Source organism: Rhamphochromis longiceps, linkage group LG20, assembly GCF_057381845.1.
Source record: "Rhamphochromis longiceps isolate RC_006_pf linkage group LG20, R_longiceps_female_GT1.1, whole genome shotgun sequence".
In the NCBI taxonomy this organism is placed as follows: Eukaryota; Metazoa; Chordata; class Actinopteri; order Cichliformes; family Cichlidae; genus Rhamphochromis; species Rhamphochromis longiceps.
In genome coordinates, this window is record NC_140576.1 from 9461651 (window position 1) to 9479095 (window position 17445).

General features: G+C 39.8%; 3 protein-coding genes across 5 annotated transcripts in view; 2 read left to right on the forward strand and 1 right to left on the reverse strand.

Moving 5' to 3' along the window:
- Positions 1-1671: 1671 nt before the first annotated feature.
- lg20h1orf174 (linkage group 20 C1orf174 homolog) lies at positions 1672-6843 on the forward strand. The gene is made up of 4 exons (XM_085394900.1): positions 1672-2553; positions 3445-3516; positions 3728-4096; positions 4778-6843. Exons 1-4 carry the CDS (start codon positions 2542-2544, stop codon positions 4916-4918), a joined length of 594 nt encoding a protein of 197 aa, XP_085251026.1. The 5' UTR covers positions 1672-2541; the 3' UTR covers positions 4919-6843.
- dffb (DNA fragmentation factor, beta polypeptide (caspase-activated DNase)) lies at positions 5945-10373 on the reverse strand. Its single transcript, XM_085394898.1, has 7 exons — positions 10123-10373; positions 9344-9470; positions 9046-9231; positions 8110-8189; positions 7839-8012; positions 7380-7480; positions 5945-7289 (listed from the first exon to the last, which is right to left on the reverse strand). The coding sequence occupies exons 1-7, from the start codon at positions 10234-10236 to the stop codon at positions 7040-7042; spliced, it is 1032 nt and encodes a 343-aa protein (XP_085251024.1). The 5' UTR covers positions 10237-10373; the 3' UTR covers positions 5945-7039.
- A 920-nt stretch (positions 10374-11293) lies between these two features.
- Positions 11294-17445, forward strand: part of nphp4 (nephronophthisis 4) — a 184374-nt gene continuing 178222 nt past the window's right edge. For all 3 annotated transcript variants that reach the window (XM_085394895.1, XM_085394896.1, XM_085394897.1), the window contains exons 1-2: positions 11294-11606; positions 12123-12260. In XM_085394895.1, coding sequence (XP_085251021.1) covers positions 11427-11606; positions 12123-12260 — 318 coding nt within the window. In that variant the 5' untranslated portion in view covers positions 11294-11426. The remainder of the gene's footprint in view (positions 11607-12122; positions 12261-17445) is intronic.

Below are 17445 nucleotides of genomic sequence, written 5' to 3' on the forward strand. Positions count from 1 at the left end.
TAGCTCCTTTAATCCGCGTTAATTTTCATGATTACAAGTGATAGAAAACAGTACTAAAATACAACGCAATGATTCAGAAATAATTCAACAACCATCTACGTGTGAGGAATAAAACAAACACCACAGCGTTTATAAAGGAACAGCGATGATGATTTTCTAAAGAAGTTTGACAGTCCAATTTTAATTCCAGTGCTAGGTGAGAAATACTGGACTACAGCCCTCCTCGAGCTGTCTCGGTGTTTTCTGTCTCCTAACGTACAACAATCCCACTGAGTCCGTGACGCCGAGATCCGTGGGGCCCCACCATCTGTTGCCGCGTGTTGTTGTCGGTTGCTCTGGAGGAGAGGGAGGCAATCAATAGCCTCCTGACTGGAACTGTTCGATGAATTCAATTCAATTCAATCTTTATTGGCAGACTACATGTCCATAAAAACAAGACAAGAAACACACACACACAACTCCCCCCCCCCACACACACAACACAAGGTATACCATTAAATATATATATGTATATAAATAAGTATATAAAGCATTTGTAAAAATATAAAACCATAATATACATAAAACACAATTACTTAAAATAAATCAATAAATACACAAACACTTTAACCAGTGCTTTCTGAGACTGGATGAGTAACGGGAACCACTCACTGTCGGATCTGTAAGTGCTAAAATTATACTGTTACTCGAACCATCCAGTCGTTCTCTAAAACTGAACATTAACTTTCTTAAAAGTGCTTTAAAAGTCCAGACACCCACAGCTACAAACATCTGACTGGCACTACCACTTCTAGGTATCCTGCAAAGGATTCTCATCGCATCATTATATGCAACATGCAGCTTCTGCATGCTACATTGTTTGTAGGATGACCACAAGGGGGCAGTATATAGCGGTGTGCAATACGCTTTAAACAAAGCCACTTTAACTGGAAGTGAACAAAAGCTGAATTTGCGTGCAATAGTATTTGCCTGCACATAGAGCTTACATCGTTGTCTGTATATGTCATCATCATCATTCATTTGCTCAGTAATAAAGTGACCGAGGTATTTCACCTTTTTATGAACTTCAAGAGTTTTTTGTGCCAGTTTAAACAAAGGGAAATTTAGCTGTTTATCCTGCTTGGTTCTACATATCAAAACAGCACTTTTAGCAGCATTGTACTCAATGTCATATTGCACACCATATTCAGTACAGACATTAAGAAGATCCTGTAACCCAGCACTGCTTGGACTAAAAACAACCAGGTCATCTGCATACATAAGATGATTTATCAGTGCTTTACCTAATATACACCCAGTGTTACAGGCTCTCAGCTGTATGGACAAATCATCGACATATAAATTAAATAAAATTGGAGACAAAATCCCACCCTGTCTGACACCATTGCTGACACCAAAGGGGGCAGAAATACTGCTTCCCCATTTAACCTGCATGTTCTGATGAGCGTACCAGTAAGAGAGAATCCTCACGATGTATTGAGGAACTCCCCGTGTCTTCAATTTATCAAAAAGTTTTCTGTGGTTCACTCGATCAAAAGCCTTAGAGGCATCAATGAAACACATGAGGACAGATGAATTTTTAGCCCTATACAACCTGACTATTTCCTTGAGTGCATATATGCACATGTCAGTGACAGAACATGAAATGATTTCTAAATTATGTTTATTTATTGTTTTGTTACCGGACAGAGTCAACTGTATGTTCTAAATTATTACATAGCTGTTAAAACCGAAGCCAGTGTGATCTGTTGGCTGACTAAAAGAATTAGACGCTTCTTTAAAAACCTTATTGCGCCATCTTGTGGACATCGATTGGAACTGCATTCGACTTCCGGAATCTCCTCCTTCATACGTCACTGCTAAACAAAAGCCAAACTTTGAAACATGGCGTGAACTGGCATTTTACGTATGATTGTCCAATCTCTCAAAATAACACGGAGAAATACGAGCTTACTGTGAACCAGCGTGTCACGAGAACCCCTTTCATTAGCACAAGTCACGAGATGGGTGGAAACAACTCCCGCAGAATCACTGAGATGGCGTAAAAGTGGAGAAAGCCAAGTTTGTCAAAAAATAAAATATTAAAATAGTGGGGGGAAAAAAAACCTAAACGAAAATAACATACATAGAAAAATAGATCTAGTAAAAAGCATTTACAAACCCCTCGAACTAAACTACTTTTAATTACATATATATTTTGTAATAGAAATCTAATATTATATATATAAATATAAAATAACACGTGCATTTTAAGATATACTTATTTTTTTCTCTATTTTCTCTAATGCTCTTTAGTACGGGGTGGCGTCGATGGCGGTGTAGTGTGGCGCAGAGGACGTCCTGATATTGAAACTGCAGACCTCTGAGTGAACCTCACCAGCAGGAAATACACCGGGTAGGCGGCGGGGAGCGCTTACGTCGTAAAATTATCGCCGTTGTTTAGTCGCTAGTTGAAGCCAGCCGATTGGAAAGCCAGAAAACCCCAAGGTGGTGTAAACTTTCAATATCGTAGCTGAAAAACCTAACTATCCACGCCGGCAAATGATACATAAGGTAAGTACATGTTTAATTAAATGAGAAAACCGGCAGGCAGGTCAAATTAGTTATTTTTTTTCTCTCCTACTGTTAGCTCGTAGCTGGCCGCATTAGCTTGTTGCCGAGATGTCGAAATTAAGCGTTTTTGTTGTGTTTAGTGACGCCTAGCTTCGTCGTGACCTTCGTGTTGGTGTTATTGTACCGATACAGACGGCTGGAGTCATTGTTCTAGCAACATAACTAGCATGGTTCACATTATGATACCCGGGGCATTTTTGACTGGGGGTGGGTGGGTTATTTTCCGACGATATTGCTTTGATTTTTCTAGGCGAAAGCTAGCTGCTGTGCTGAGCAGGTGTTGTTGTCTTAGCAGTTCAACTATCAGCTGCCTTTTATGGACTTACATTCGGCGTAGCTCGGGCACGTCTACATGTGAAAAAGCAACGCTGGAGGGATTAGGGATGTACTGGAAGAACTGGGTCATAGTTGACGAGTAACGTGACTTTAATTTGCCAGTAAATTAGCAGGAGTTTAGCCGGCGGAGGATAGAGGGGTGCTGTTGGAGGGTTTAAGCAGCTCAGCGGGACTGCAGAGCCAGCTTTATAGCTATCCATTGACGTTGTCCACTATTTAATTTTTTTTGTTAAGACAGTGTTTAAAATGGAAAATGACAAATCTGTATGCAAGCGAAAATTCTAAAACTGTCCCCGTTAAACAGCTGTCCGATAAATTTAGTTTCTTTTACTGAGTGGAGTGAAAACATTTGCTAATGTTCTGCTTAGCAGGAGCAAACGCTGGCATTATGACGGCTTCCTCTCAGCTGACTAAAACCATAGTTTGTTTTTTTCCCCACGATGTCATTGCATTAATAAAGTACTTGATATAAACAAACATCATGATACTTTGCAGATGCCTGGTGAAGTTGATCATTTGAAGCCAAGAAAGAGGAAGAGCAGCTCTGAGACCAGAAACTCCAGAAAGGTTTGTTTTGTCTGTGTACATAATGCTGCAGATGTGTGATGAGTCAAAAAGAAAGGCAGGAGTTATAGTTATCTACACCCCTACAGCTGTAACCCCTACACCGGACAGCTGTGAGTTGCTCCAAATTAACTGGATCTGATTACTGCAGTGGAGTCCCGCTGTGGTTACCCCAACATCATCCTAACTTTGTTCCTTAACTTTTGTATCATAGACATCTGCTGCAAGGAGGAGATGTGTGAAAAGTCCAATGGCGAACTCGTCATCTGAGAGCAGCTCAGCAGTTGGGAACACTAAAGCAGCTGGTCCTCTGGAGAGAGACTCCTGCATCAGCTGTGAATGCCACCAGTCTTCTGGCAGGAGGAGGTGCTCAGCATCACCACAGCATGAAGGACAGGAAGGTAAAGAGAACACGCTGATGGTGGGACAGGATTCAGACAGCTGCGTAATGAATAGCATCTGGGACAAATATGAGCCTGAGCATATGGATTATGAAGAAACGAGCAGAATTATGTTCCCAGATGATGACAGTAATCAGATCCTTCCTGTGGAGCAGTTCTTTGGAAACTTGGATGCTGTACAGGTGAGGCACGTTTGTTTTAATTCCTGGGGGAAACAGGGTTGTTTGTTGTTTTTTTTTTTGTTTGGTAAAGAAAACGTCTGCTTACTGATGATCAGTTCAGAAGAATCATCATCCATATCTATTCATTTAAAGCTGCACTTCTAGGATGTTTTGCAATAGACATGGGAGTTGAAAGATATGTTAGACTTGTTATACATTTGGACCTTGACATTGGTGCATTATTGGATGTACCAAAAGGCTCTTCCTGCTAATAAAACCACAAAAGATGGGCAATAATGTGCAGAGTAGAAGACCACGAGTTGTTACATAAAAGCCTCACTGTGCCAGGAGTCCCTAACGTATACATTATAAGTTCGCCTTGAGGTTTGGATTCTTTCTCAAATAAATGTGATTGCTGATTTTTTTTTTTCCTTCTCTTTTTCTGGTCTCACTCACAGTTAACATTAAATAAACTGACATTTCACCCTCTTATAAGCAGGGCTGGAGTAATATGAGAGCAGTAACAACCCCTAGTTAGATTTGTTACTCACTGATAACTTTAATTTTATCAATACACATAGATTTTTATCCCCCCACTCCCACCACATCTCTAGGCCCATCATTCCTGCAGTTATATCTTCAGCACAATTGGTGAAAATAATGTTGCATTAAATGAATTCTAAATACAGATTCATCCCACAGGATTTTCCTGAAAGATCATCCTCGTCTTCTAGCCGCGCCCAAAGGAAGAACAGGAGGCGACATTACTACGCTAGAGAGGACAGCGATGAAGACGAGGTGGATTTTAGCGGTGTGCAGCGAGACAACGGGGTGGGCACTTAGTGAAGAGTTGCCGCTCTTATAACTGAGAAAGTTCTGCTCGTGAAAAGACATTAAACCTCTCAGCACTTAGAAAACTACCTGCTCAAACATTGCATTCAATCAGTAATTAGATTTTTAAAAAGTCATAACTGCAATAGTAAAATGAAAATGGCCAATGTGAGTAAATGCAGTAATGTTTGTGAAATTATTGCTGAATGTATGCTCACATAAGTGTTTATAGCACTTTGTGTAGAAAATTGAAATCCTGAGCGCAGCTTCAGATTAGCCTCTGAGATACTAAAGAAAATGCTGGATTTAAGTTTTTGTTTTCCCATACAAATACCGTATTTCCCGGACTACAAAGTGCACCTGAATATTAGCCGCACAAGCTAAAATCAGGGGAAAATCCTGTTTTGTACATACATTAGCCGCACCTGACTAAAAGCCGCAGGTGTTTCAATGTTGACTTATCATATGTAAGAGAATATGCACAAAGGGAATTGTCAGGAAAGAGATGGCTGTTTGGAGACACACCCCTTTTATTAATATTTTGAAAAACAAGTTATGGGTACATATTTGCACATGTAGTACATAACAGTAACCTACAGCACACCAGAAAAATAGATTCGGACTACCTTTTAGGCTCAGGTGAAGTGACACGGAGAAGAAAAGTCAGTCATTCACCATCTTTCTCTTCTTCCTGCACTCTAAAACCACCAAAGTCCTCTTCTCCAATGTCGGAAACGAACAGGCTCAGGATGGCTTCGTCATCCACTCTCCGCTTCTCTCCTTCGTTGTCACTTTCAAAACCAAAGAAATCCTCGTTGTCAGTGTCAGAGTCGAACACCCTCAGAAGGGCCGTGGCGGTGTCCTCCTCTCCATCATGCAGCAGTCCAGCCCTTCAAAATCCGTTGGTGATCGTGGATATTTTCGCACTTTTCCACGATGTCAGAATCCACCGGTGGAGTAGGGCATAACTTGCTTTTCGCAAGTTTATCGCCGCTCGTCATCCACGCCTCCCGCTGAATGCGTAGCGCTACTTTGAAGTTTGTTTTTCGCGCTACTTCGTACGGCACTACGTTGCCTGGCGGACGGACATGTGACTAACATACCACTCTTGAACCTCGATCCTTCCGCCAGGCAACGTAGTGCCGTACAACAGCGGAACAAACAAAACAAATCGTCTTACGATATCACAAAAATCATGGAAAATCCATAGAAAAGCCGCACCTGACTAAAAGCCGCAGGGTTCAAAGCTTGTGCAAAAAGTAGTGGCTTATAGCCCGACAATTACGGTAAACTGATTAATTGCCAATGTTACATGCTGACAAGAGCAACAGAGTGACAATTTCAGTCTAAGTTTAGATTACACGTCTGTAATGAGGAGGGATGGAGCATGAACATCTGTACTGAGAGCTTCAATAGCACAAATTCATTGCTTAAGCTGAACATCTTCAACAGTTTTCTGCATAAAAGTCATTCACCAAGTGTCTCTTCATCCTCAACTCGTGTGTGTGCTCACGTTTCTGGCAGCTTTGAAATATATAACATCTGTATCAATACATAATCAATGTAATGAATTAATTTTCCCTGAGAGGGTTCTTCTAAAATTTGTAAGAGTGTTGTTTAAAAAAACAAAACAAAGGTTCCTCATACAAGACTGCAGTCTGAAAGACTGGATAATTTAAACCTGAGTGAAAATGTAATCTAATCAAGAGTTTAACAGTAATTGCACTAGATGTTGTCGCCTGTATTTTTTACATGACTGTTCTAAACCGTCCAAATATTTTATATATTTACTGCCTTATTTATGTCAATTTGCTTTTCACATTTATGCAGCATTCTCAGTAAATGCATGATTCGTTATCATCTTTGTACTTAATTTGTGTACTTTACATCACAGTGCCAATACAGTGAACAAATAAATGAATTTCATGGTTTCTTAAGTGTGGTCGATCACTTCCAATATGAAATTAAAGCTCAGCATGGTGGGTTTGGAGCTCAGAAGCTGATGTCACGACTACGTCGAGGAGATTGCAAAGGCAAATTTACCTTTCCAGCTGATGTGATGGGTTCTTTTCAGAGTTAATTATTTATCAAGTCCATCAAACAAATCACAGTCCACTCATTTGTCACAGGACTTCAAGTCATGCGCCGTTTCTTTACTTTGGGCTTCTGTTTTGCTTTTAGATCCTTGGTGGCATTATTATAGATCTTCTTGGTGTCACACTGCAGGTTGTGAGCTCCTTTTTTGTGGCAGACGATGTGGACCAGCTTCAGGTTTTCCCTCGTGAACAGGAGTTGGTAGAAGTAGTTCAGGTTGATGTCAGTGCTCCTGTGATTCTGCAGAGCTTCCAGCAGAGCGGGAATAACTGTCCTCTTCTTTTCAATCCTGGAAACAAATTGAAGAATTGTATGAAGGATGTAAAGCAAAAAAAACCCCTCAAAAAAATCTTGTAAATAAACTAAAGGTGGCGTGAACCTGTGGTCCAAATTCCAAGTGCTGAAGACAATCCTGCCCTCGCGGCTTCCATAGGGGTTGATAGAGTGAAGAGATTTGCACACGTTCTCATCAAATGATCCCTGAGGATGCAATTTAGAGGAAGAGGAACTTAGTCTGAAGCACATCTGGACTTAATATTTTTGAGACATTTTAAATGTAATGACTGTTAAGCCGAGTTAAACACTACTTTTTATCTTTGCCCTGATTCTCACACCACAGTGCACTTTTGTCTCCGACTCTTCTGTTCACATACAACTAACCTCGGACAAGTCATTTGGAGCAGATCCCAGCTACTCTGTACAGATTCAAGAGTCTTTCCCTCAGAGCTCAAAAGCCTGTCTGTGACAGTGTAAAACTCATGTTGCCTGCATTTGTTTCTCATGCCCATTCAACTCTGTTAGGCCTCTTAATACCTCACAGCTTGTATTCTTGTAGTACCTGGCAGGTGAACCATCCCTCCTGAGTACAAAGGCGATCTGGTTGCTTTTCAGTCCTGTCAAAGTAGCAGCCATTATACTTGGCTGTTTTCAGCATTTCTGTGAGGCTCTGGGAGGTTTTCAAAAACTCTGCCCTCACTTTTGCTTTCTGTATGGATTTGGTGGCATCATCCAGCTGACAAAAACAAAAAACACAACTGTTAGAACAACTGACTGTGGAGCAATCCTGTAGAGACCTCAGGTACAGAGTGTTACCTGGCTCCCAAGTTTACCTCTTTCAAGTAGCCGCGTATCCTGCTTTCACAGTTGTACTTCATGTAGGCAGACTTTGTTTTAAATCGAGAATCAACACCTGAAGAGAAACACAAATAACAAGATGCTCAACAGATTCATTTAGACTCACATCAAGAGAAAAATCTGTGAAAAAGTGATCAATTATACAGACGTAGTCACACTGCTCAAACATTTTTTTCCAAATATAATGGTGTTGAGTCTTCACAATGCTTTTATACTGGAAAAAGACACATGACTGACTTAATCTATTCATGGTTTCCCAGTTCTCTAGTAACAGTAGCACATGTCTTATAGTGCTTTTCTTTAAAGGGATTTCTTTACATTGACACAATATTTGTAATATTGCCTATGTACAGCACCATAATGGATTTTAAAATCAATCAAAATGTGATTAAAGTGCAAATTTTCAGCTTTATCTCAAGGGGTTTGATCAAAGTGTTGCATTAACTGTTTGGGAATTCGAGTCGTTTTTATACATAAGCCCCATTTTCAGAGGCTCAAAAGTTAGTTTTTTTATTTAAATCTATTTATTTATTAATTATTATAATTTATATTATTATTCACAGTACATGTGAAGAAGTAGCAAAGTCCAGCAGAAAGCAGTAGGGCAGGGCAGCCTCCACCCTTTATGACCCTCATAGGTCAAGGCTCAGCAAGCCTGTTAAATCCCTTGAATTAAAGCTGAAAGTCTGCACTCCAATCACATCTTGATTGTTTGCTTTAAAATCCACTGTGGTGGAACATAGAGACAAATTCACAAAACACTGTCAAAATTCCTACAGGCCTAACTGTAATCTTTGAGTCTTGTGCAGACAGGCTGGGAGTTTGACCTCAAAAGAAGCCACGACAGGAAAAGTCTGAGGAACTCTAAAACAAAACAAAGAGTGCTTCTCCAAGAGGATGAAGGCTGCTACCTTGGAACCAGTCTTCGTCCTCCTCTCTGCTCTCCAGCTCCGACCTATCCTCCAGGTTCTGTAGCAGGTCTGTCAGGATTTTACGCCTCTTTGAAGACTTCTCATCAGAGAGGAGCCCCTTCGCTGCTTCAATGAGGCTGTCGGCATGCCGGTCTGTGTTGAGTAGCTGACTGATGTCACACACAACTAAAAATCAGATAAAGATTAGGCAACATCACAATCATCCAGCAGTTTAGCTGACTGGGAGAATAAAAACACAGGTTTACAGTAGAAACTTGTCTGGTGTTGATCCTCCTACCTCCACTCCAGGTCTGCCCTTTAGACATAAGAACCAATTCGGTGTTATCCGCCAAAGTTGGGAAGAACTCCTCCGTCACTATTGTCCCGTCCTCATACAAGCAAACACGTGCACCAGAGAGTGGCACCTGGACTCGTGGAGAACATAACAGGTAAAAATACCAATGACAAATGTGTTGTGTGGACTAGAAGTAGAAGCTTTTTAGACCAGATAACTAATCTGTAAACTTGACATATTTTATAAGAGAGCCATCTGTGAGAGTCTGCTCAGATTAAATGGATTTATTTATCCGATGTAAACTCCAATTAAACCAAATCCCTGCAGTACAGATTTCCACCAACAGATCATTTTCTCTTTGTTTCAGCGAGTTTATACAAAATGTGCCCGAGGCCATACTTAATAATGAACGAATTCTGCTCCCAGCCCATCATAAACAGAATTTAATATAAACGGAATAAAAAAAGCATCTTGAAATATGAACGTAGACGCTACATGTCACTTTGACCTGAACGTGACATAACTGTTGCTTTTTCACTTACATCCTGTTTACAGAGTTCTCTAAAAATGATGCGAAAATTATTTTATGTCGTATCTTCTTCACAGTGGAGATGATCTGGGACCAAACCAATCACGTATCGAGCTACTACTAATTAGGAAAAATAAAAGCCTAATTTCTTTTGTTTACTAGCAGCGATGACGTTTATGTCACATCCTCTCAGATAAAAAAGCGGAACAGCCGTATAAGTTGTTAAAAACTAACTAATTCCCACAAGACTCACCAGTAGCAAATTGCAGGCCTTCTTCAGTAGTTCCTTCACATCTTTTGCGGCAATTCCGTATTTCCTGTTTTCACTGTAACTCCTAATTTTCACAGGTTTAATTTTCCCGAACATTTCGCTGTTTTGTTTTCGGTTTGTACCTACCGCTTCCTTCTTCTTCCTCCTCTTGTCCTCTTGAGGCTCGGAGCAGCAGCGGAAGTGTGTGATTGCCCCCTACTGGTGCTTTTCCTTACTTTCTTTGCTATTGTGGCGTGATTGGTGGTGAAAGTAACTTATATTTATTTACATTACAGTAATATCTTCATGGGGAAAACATTCCGCGTGTTGTAGACACACTGGATATGAAGTACACGTTGTTAATATTAATGATTACAATAATAATGCAATTCAAATGGCTTTATTAGCGTTACAGTTTATATAGGTTATGCAACACATGATAACAAGTCACACATCTGTCTTAATCCCTTTTGAAATTTTCATTGGATTCTCACAGTTCTGTTTTTGTCTTCCTCTTTCAAACACTGGGCCAGTACTTGGTTAGGATTTTCTCTGCTATATATCTCTGAAAGTGGAGCTATTTTTGCCAGATCATAATACATAGATTATTCTGACATTCTCTTTTCTTTTCAGTGCATAATTTGTTTTTCTGTCTATTGGTTTTAGACAGCAGTGTTTTGTGAGAATGGGCAGCGTGTGTCCTTCTGGGGGAACTGAGTCTAAGCACCCCCCTGAATTAGCTGCTCATGTGTTCGCCATATCAGCTTAAGACTACAGCTCCTCCTACAAATTATACTCTACTAATATATTAAAGATAATTATTACATGTGTATATTTAAAAAGAAAATAACATTTATATTGCGAGTGTGGCAATAAACTAACTTTAAATTGGAGATGCTGACGTTCATACAAGATCTAAATGGAAAGATGAGTATTACCATAGCAACTGACGCAGCACGACGGGAAATACCAACTGAAAGGTATGAACGATTATAGGCGGCCAATACGAATTTTTCTGTATATTTTAAATTTTGGGAATAAAATGTAGACTTGCATTAGAAAATACAGTTCGTATATTAAGTATATTTTCAAATAATGTTTCTCCCTCGTGAACGCTCCTGATGAAATAATTTATTACATATCCCCCCTTTGTTCTAAATGATAGAATCTGATTTCAATATGGCGGCCACGGCTTAAACATCTGAACGGATGGAGAAGACTAAATTCAGAGTAAAACATTGGTTGCGTTCAACATTTCTGAGTTTTTTTGTTCAATGTCAGGCTAATGTTTATTTTAACTAAAGGACATGGTAAAAATAGAAGACATACCCAGCATGGCGGACGACTGGAAGCAAGTGTTTGAGAGGAACCGGATGGTTCCCCCGCACAGCCAAACCGTAAGGCTGGCTGTGGAAAGCCGCTTCACCCAGTCCCACGGCTTCCAGCTCACCCTCAACCGTGTCACTGCAACTCACCTCCCATCCCAGGTGACTGTTTACAGTTAGCTTTCAGTGCTAATTAAAAACATAGAAAAAACTCTGCTATAGCAATTCACTAGAGGTTTAGCAAACCTAAATTCAATGTATTTTAATCTGTGAGCTTGACTTTGTATTGACTGTCAAAATAAAAGTCACGATAAGGCCTATTCAGTATCCATCTCTGTGACACTGCGCCTGAAGAAATCTCGCGAACCTTTGAAAAATGTTATATTTGAAGGCAACCATACATTTTTTTTAATCAGACACACAATCAATGTCATGGGATTATTAGTAAATTCAGTCTATATGTAGAGCATCAAACAGTACCAAAGTGAATCTGACATCCACTACTTGCTGGCATTATCAGTTACAGCGATGCAAAACTGAGCATTCAGATATTGGGAACCTCATTCTGGGGTGTTTTTCATGAAGTTGGATAATAGTCATAAAGGAGGATTTAAGTTTAACTCTTCACTTGTTAACAGTGACTTTTCTAAGATGCATATGCTTCCTTTTTGCTCATAGGAGAAGGCAGTGGGAGAACAAAGTGTGACTTACCAACTACGGGCAACGCTGTTTGACAGAAATCATCAGCACTTTTTTGGGAAAACATGGAAGAGCTCACCTCAGACAATAAAAAACAACAAGATCACTTTTAATGAGGTAACTCTTCTCTAACAGGCATCCCACTGAAACAAGTTTACTCCAAACAGCACACAGCTGTTGCATATATATATAGGCTCTTTTAAAAACCCCTCTCATGTTATTTTGGCAAACAGCGAGTCGATGATTATGTAGTAAAATCAATGTGTATTCATCCATAAATTCCATTCATTTAGGGCAGCCGTTATTTAATTAAAAGCAACTCAAAAGCTTTACCAATTAGCCGTCTTTAAATTAGCAGCATTGATTTCCCTAAGTTCTGCTATGCTCTTGAGGATCCTGTCAGCTAAAGCACAGCAAATTACAAACTGAAGTGATTGCCAATAAGTGATTCCAGTTGCATTTGATGATTTCGATTCTTTTTTCTCATCCTGCAAGTTGAAGAAGAGCTAATTTCCTTGTGAGGTAAAAATTTAGTATTAGAGAGAACTTTGAGACAAAGTTTCATAGAAAATATCATGATTGTATTACAGATGTGTGCCACTTTATGGCAGTGATCAGTTAGTCCTGGAAACTCTAATAACTGAAAAAGCACGTCATTCATTACATTGATAGAAAAATCACATTATGTCCAGTATTGCTAGAAAGACCTTTTACTCGTTCATTAACTAGTCTTTACTTGTCTGACAGTGGTAATTGTATATAATGTGGTGTAATAAATAGCTTAGTCCCCCCCCAAAAAAACCCCCCAAAAAACAACATTATACAAATTGAAAAATGAGAGTTTTTCAATTTTGTAATTTTTATTTCGAAAATACCCCCCACTAGCCCGTTTTGATTTTGTTCACTTTGGATAGTGTGCCCAGGTTAAAGTTGTGTGGAGTAATATACAGTGTGTAGTTGTTCAGCTTAATGAACTAGACAAACTGTACAGCTCATCCTGTAACAGCAGTGCCAAAACCAATAGGAGGATCAGACAGATTCATATCTCAGAAGTATGTGATCGCATCTCCCCATATCAGTGAGACTGAAGTTTGCCTGCTGAAATTCACGTGTTATGGTGCCAAAAGTAGTAGTGCAACATCATCATGTTTCTCAATACTTTGTATTACTCTTAGTGTCAGGTTCAGACAGAATGACCTCTGTGCAAAGTGAGGGAATTTTCAGCCGCCAGCAAATGTGTTTGAGCTAGTTTCATCTAGAAACGAATGACATGAGAGCTTTGCCCTTTCTGGGCCATTAGGTGAAGTCCAAACAGGCTGAAATAAGTGTGAGTGACCACATGAGACCGACAGCGGCAGGGCAAAAAAGAAAGTTGTCCATTTGTAACTGTTCAGCAGTTCTGCTAAGCACCAGCTGGGGGTTTTTGAGTAAGCCATTGCCCTTGGAGATGCTGTGATTTGCTTTCTATGATTGTGTGACAACCAATCATAAAAAAAAAAAAAAGCTGCCAGTGTAACATTGTGGAGACTTTGGTTTGTTGTGCTACTTTGGCTCAGCCTTCTCTGCTTCACACTCTCTCTGAACAGATGTGGTTGAAAAATCAATCAACTCTTTTCACTCAAGACTGTGTACTAGCTACAGAAAACTTAACATCTAATAGTGTACATAGCAGGGTGCCTCATTTAATGTGCAACTCAGTTGCGCATTAAATCGCGCAGTTGCAACTCATTAGTTATCTGCCCATGCACACAAGTGAACAAGAACAAACATGTCTGCTACCTTGCTATAACTGTCATCATGGATTTTACTTGTGCAATCAACAAGATCAGCAGTCCTGCTAAGAAATCAGCATGAGGTTGTTTGCAATTGATACACAAAACCTGCAAAAGACCCAGTGAACTATAAAATGGGCCAAGTAACTTGTGAGGAGTCTTTGGCCATGGTAGCATTTCTGCCTGGACTGAATTACAGTACAGCACCCTGGAAGCCGGCTTCCCAACCAAAACACTCTTTTTTTGTTTACTCAAAAAAAAAAAAAAGATACAGTGGGCGTTTAGTGTTATCCTACTGTGTTGTGCTAGTGAGATATTGAGTCTCAGAAGATACCAGAGGCTTGTAGTACAAAGCAGGATTTTGTCTTATCCAGATAACTTCTTAATTAACCCTGAGTTTGCCCCCTGACCCTTCAATTCTCTGGAAAATAGCGACACCATTGTTGGACGAGCCATTGCCCACTGTACCCACGTAGTAGGATGGGATAAAGTTTTTTTTTTAAAATAAAATCTCATATCTAGGAATTTTCCCCCAGTAAGAATTCCCCCAGTAACTTCCAATTCTAGACTTTCACATTTATTCAGTCTCACATTTATTCAGAGCGTCTTTGTATTTGTGGTTTTTGTATCAAATGTCCTACATTAGAAATCTGTTTTTTTATTTTTATTCTTTAGTTGGTCTCAAACTCTTAAAAACACCACTGAGACTGCAGCTGAAAGAATAAAAGCTAAAACCCGTCTTTTAAAAATTAATTGAATTAAATACTCAATTATATTCCATCAGATTCTCCTGTGGCCTAATGATAGAGCTGTGATACGGATAAATCTGTTAAATTATACAATCAGTATTTTTGCCAGCTCTCTTCCCAGGCTTCAAATATGGTATATTACTATAATAGATCTTGTCCAGTCTTATTGACTGCAAAGCACTTAAAGCGCTCACGTGTTTATATAGGACTTTTAGTATTAAACTGTTGTATAGTGCTTTCCCTCTCTCTCTCTCTCGCTGTCAGACACACACACTCTGCTGCTTTTTCTGTAGCAGATGTGTTGCTTTCTGTCTGCATTGTGTGTTTAACAATCAGCTGATCTGCTACCAGTACACTTATCCATGCTTGTAATTGGTTAGCCAGTTGGTCTCCTGCATGGGAAACCCTGGGTTAACTTAGTGAGCTGATAACCAGGCTCATGTGAGGGCTTATTCTGATTGGCGAAGTTAAAATCAGTCAATCCAGAAAACAGAGTTGCAGAGGGGTGCAACATAACTAAGATTGCCCTTTGGGACAGCTACAAGTACTTATGTAATGCTTGGTGTGATTTAGCACATGTATTAATATTTTTATGTTTATTGACTTGGGATTGTAGTTGTATGCAGTTTCAGTCAAAGGTCAGATTTGTTGCACTTTAGTCTTTACGATTCATTTTCTTTTTTTCCAAACATGGTCTCAGTCTGTTCAGAGTCTTTGAGTCTTTTCTTCTCTGTAATCAAGGGGAACAAAAACGGGGAACAAAAAAGTATTTTTGATGTCAAGCTGCTTGGTGTACTCTGTGAAAGATCTGCTTTGATGATGAAATTTTCAATTTCTTATTGAAAATACCGAATGGAATGTTGTGACAGCCAAAGACTTGAGATACAAAAGATAAAATATACCGCACTGATATTGAAGTGCACCGCAACTTGGATGATCTTCATCCGTTGGGTGGGTTTCCTACAAGAGAAATATACCAGGTCAAATCTTGATTGAGTGGATGATGTCTGGAGTTAGTCCCCTAGGCGCTTCATGGTGTCTGCACGCTGCTCCAAATACTTAAGACAGGGACAAATTTTCGTATGTGGATCAATGAAAGAATCCATATATTCAAATGGAAAGATCCTCTTTTCAGCCAGGAACCCACCAGGGACTTTCCTGTACTGTGAGTAAACTCATGATAGCAACAAGTAGCTTTTTGTGCATCACCAGAGCTTTATTGGTTAGGTGTGAGGATAGTTTGCCAAAGAAGCTCCCACTGATGCACTAACATCTAATGCCCCTACCATGCAGGTTACTAAGGGTTCACTTTATATCAATGCTGGCAGCATTGGAATTTTCCTTGTAATGTCAAGCCTCCTTTCTACTTTCAAACCACAAGTAAGATCAGAGCTGAATCTGATAAATCCCCTCGATTTAAAAACAGTATTTTATTTCAAATGTAACTGTGCCGTCAATCCACACATCTACCCACCCACCTGCTTAAATCGCTTTTTTAATGTAAGTGTGCATGCGGTGAAAAAGTTCAAGCTTTTATATTTCAGCCATTACTGAGATTTAAAAACAGAGGTCTTGTTAAATCACGACGTGCTGTTAGATTTGCTTGTAGATTAGTCCGCCAGTCAGCCATCTCATCTTAACAGCTACTTTAACACTGGATGTTAAATGATTTACAACTGAAGTGGCTGTAATGTGTCTTTTATGTATTACATGAATACATTATTTTAGTTTGCAAAGACTGCTACATGTGGTGATTGTGACTGGATGCCATATTGAAGTTCCACATTGCATGTTGCATTTTAATTTTAATTTATGCAAGTTTGCATTGTACCCCAAAATGGTGAGCTTCTGGTCCTGGCAAGCAGTGAGTTTGTTCTAAGAAGGTCCTTCAAAAGGACTGACAGCAGAGTCAACGTGTAAGTCTCAAAAGATTAGACATAGAATTTTTGAGGTAAAAGTACTGCCAGAGCCATTCAGCAGATGGTATGACCCCTACAGAGCCCTAATGTCGTTACAAGAAAGTGCCATCTAAATCCAGAGATCTCTGGCAGCTGCTAAACTGCTAAATTTTGGAAACAGGAATTATGTACCTCCCTCTAAATTACAGAAAAGTCAGGTTTTTAGTTTTGCATATAAGACATCTTCTATAAGAGAATCTTGGGGATGCCACCTTCAGTTTGTGCAGTAACTAAAACCACTCTGATGCAGAATAGTCACCCTGCTGATGGTGGGGCTGTATTATCTTCTTGTCTGACGAGTGACTGCATTTACCTGCCAGAAGCTTTCTTTTGAAAAGCCCTTAAGTTGTGAACTACATAAGGTGCCCCTGTGTAGTCGCATTCCTTGAAAATGTTGTCTCCCTGCATCATATTTACGATAATTTACTGGGCATTTTGCTATGTTTGAGCAGATTTCTGGAGAACAGCTGGATGTGTGTGTTCTCTCACTCAATCAAACATCTGAAGGTCTCTGCCTCCTGGTCGGAAGCCAGCGACCCACTGTTTTTATGATTGCATCAGAGCAATGCAAGCTCCTCTGTAGCTTCCAAATTTGGAGGTGCCTCATGAGTTTAGACTGTTGTACATGGTGTTTTGAGAAACCCTTTTAATGGAAGGAGTATTGTGAACTGTGGCTGGCTGGTAAATGCAGAGTGTTGCATAAGTCTTTGTGCAGAGACACCAATGAGTCACAGCTATGGCACATTCATGATTTCCAGTTTTGTCACCATCTGTTTTCTCCCCTTTCCTCTGCGTGATGTTCTTTTGATCGAACAATATCTCA

Excerpts from the sequence above, each read along its gene's own strand:
- dffb (XM_085394898.1), bottom strand. The coding sequence starts at position 10,236 with ATGTTCGGGAAAATTAAACCTGTGAAAATTAGGAGTTACAGTGAAAAC. Across the intron at positions 8,013-8,109 it reads TACGCGGCTACTTGAAAGAG|CTGGATGATGCCACCAAATC; the intron begins GTAAACTTGGGA and ends TGTTTTTGTCAG. Across the intron at positions 7,481-7,838 it reads AGGGATGGTTCACCTGCCAG|GGATCATTTGATGAGAACGT; the intron begins GTACTACAAGAA and ends TTGCATCCTCAG.
- lg20h1orf174 (XM_085394900.1), top strand. Across the intron at positions 3,517-3,727 it reads AGACCAGAAACTCCAGAAAG|ACATCTGCTGCAAGGAGGAG; the intron begins GTTTGTTTTGTC and ends TTTGTATCATAG. Across the intron at positions 4,097-4,777 it reads GAAACTTGGATGCTGTACAG|GATTTTCCTGAAAGATCATC; the intron begins GTGAGGCACGTT and ends TTCATCCCACAG.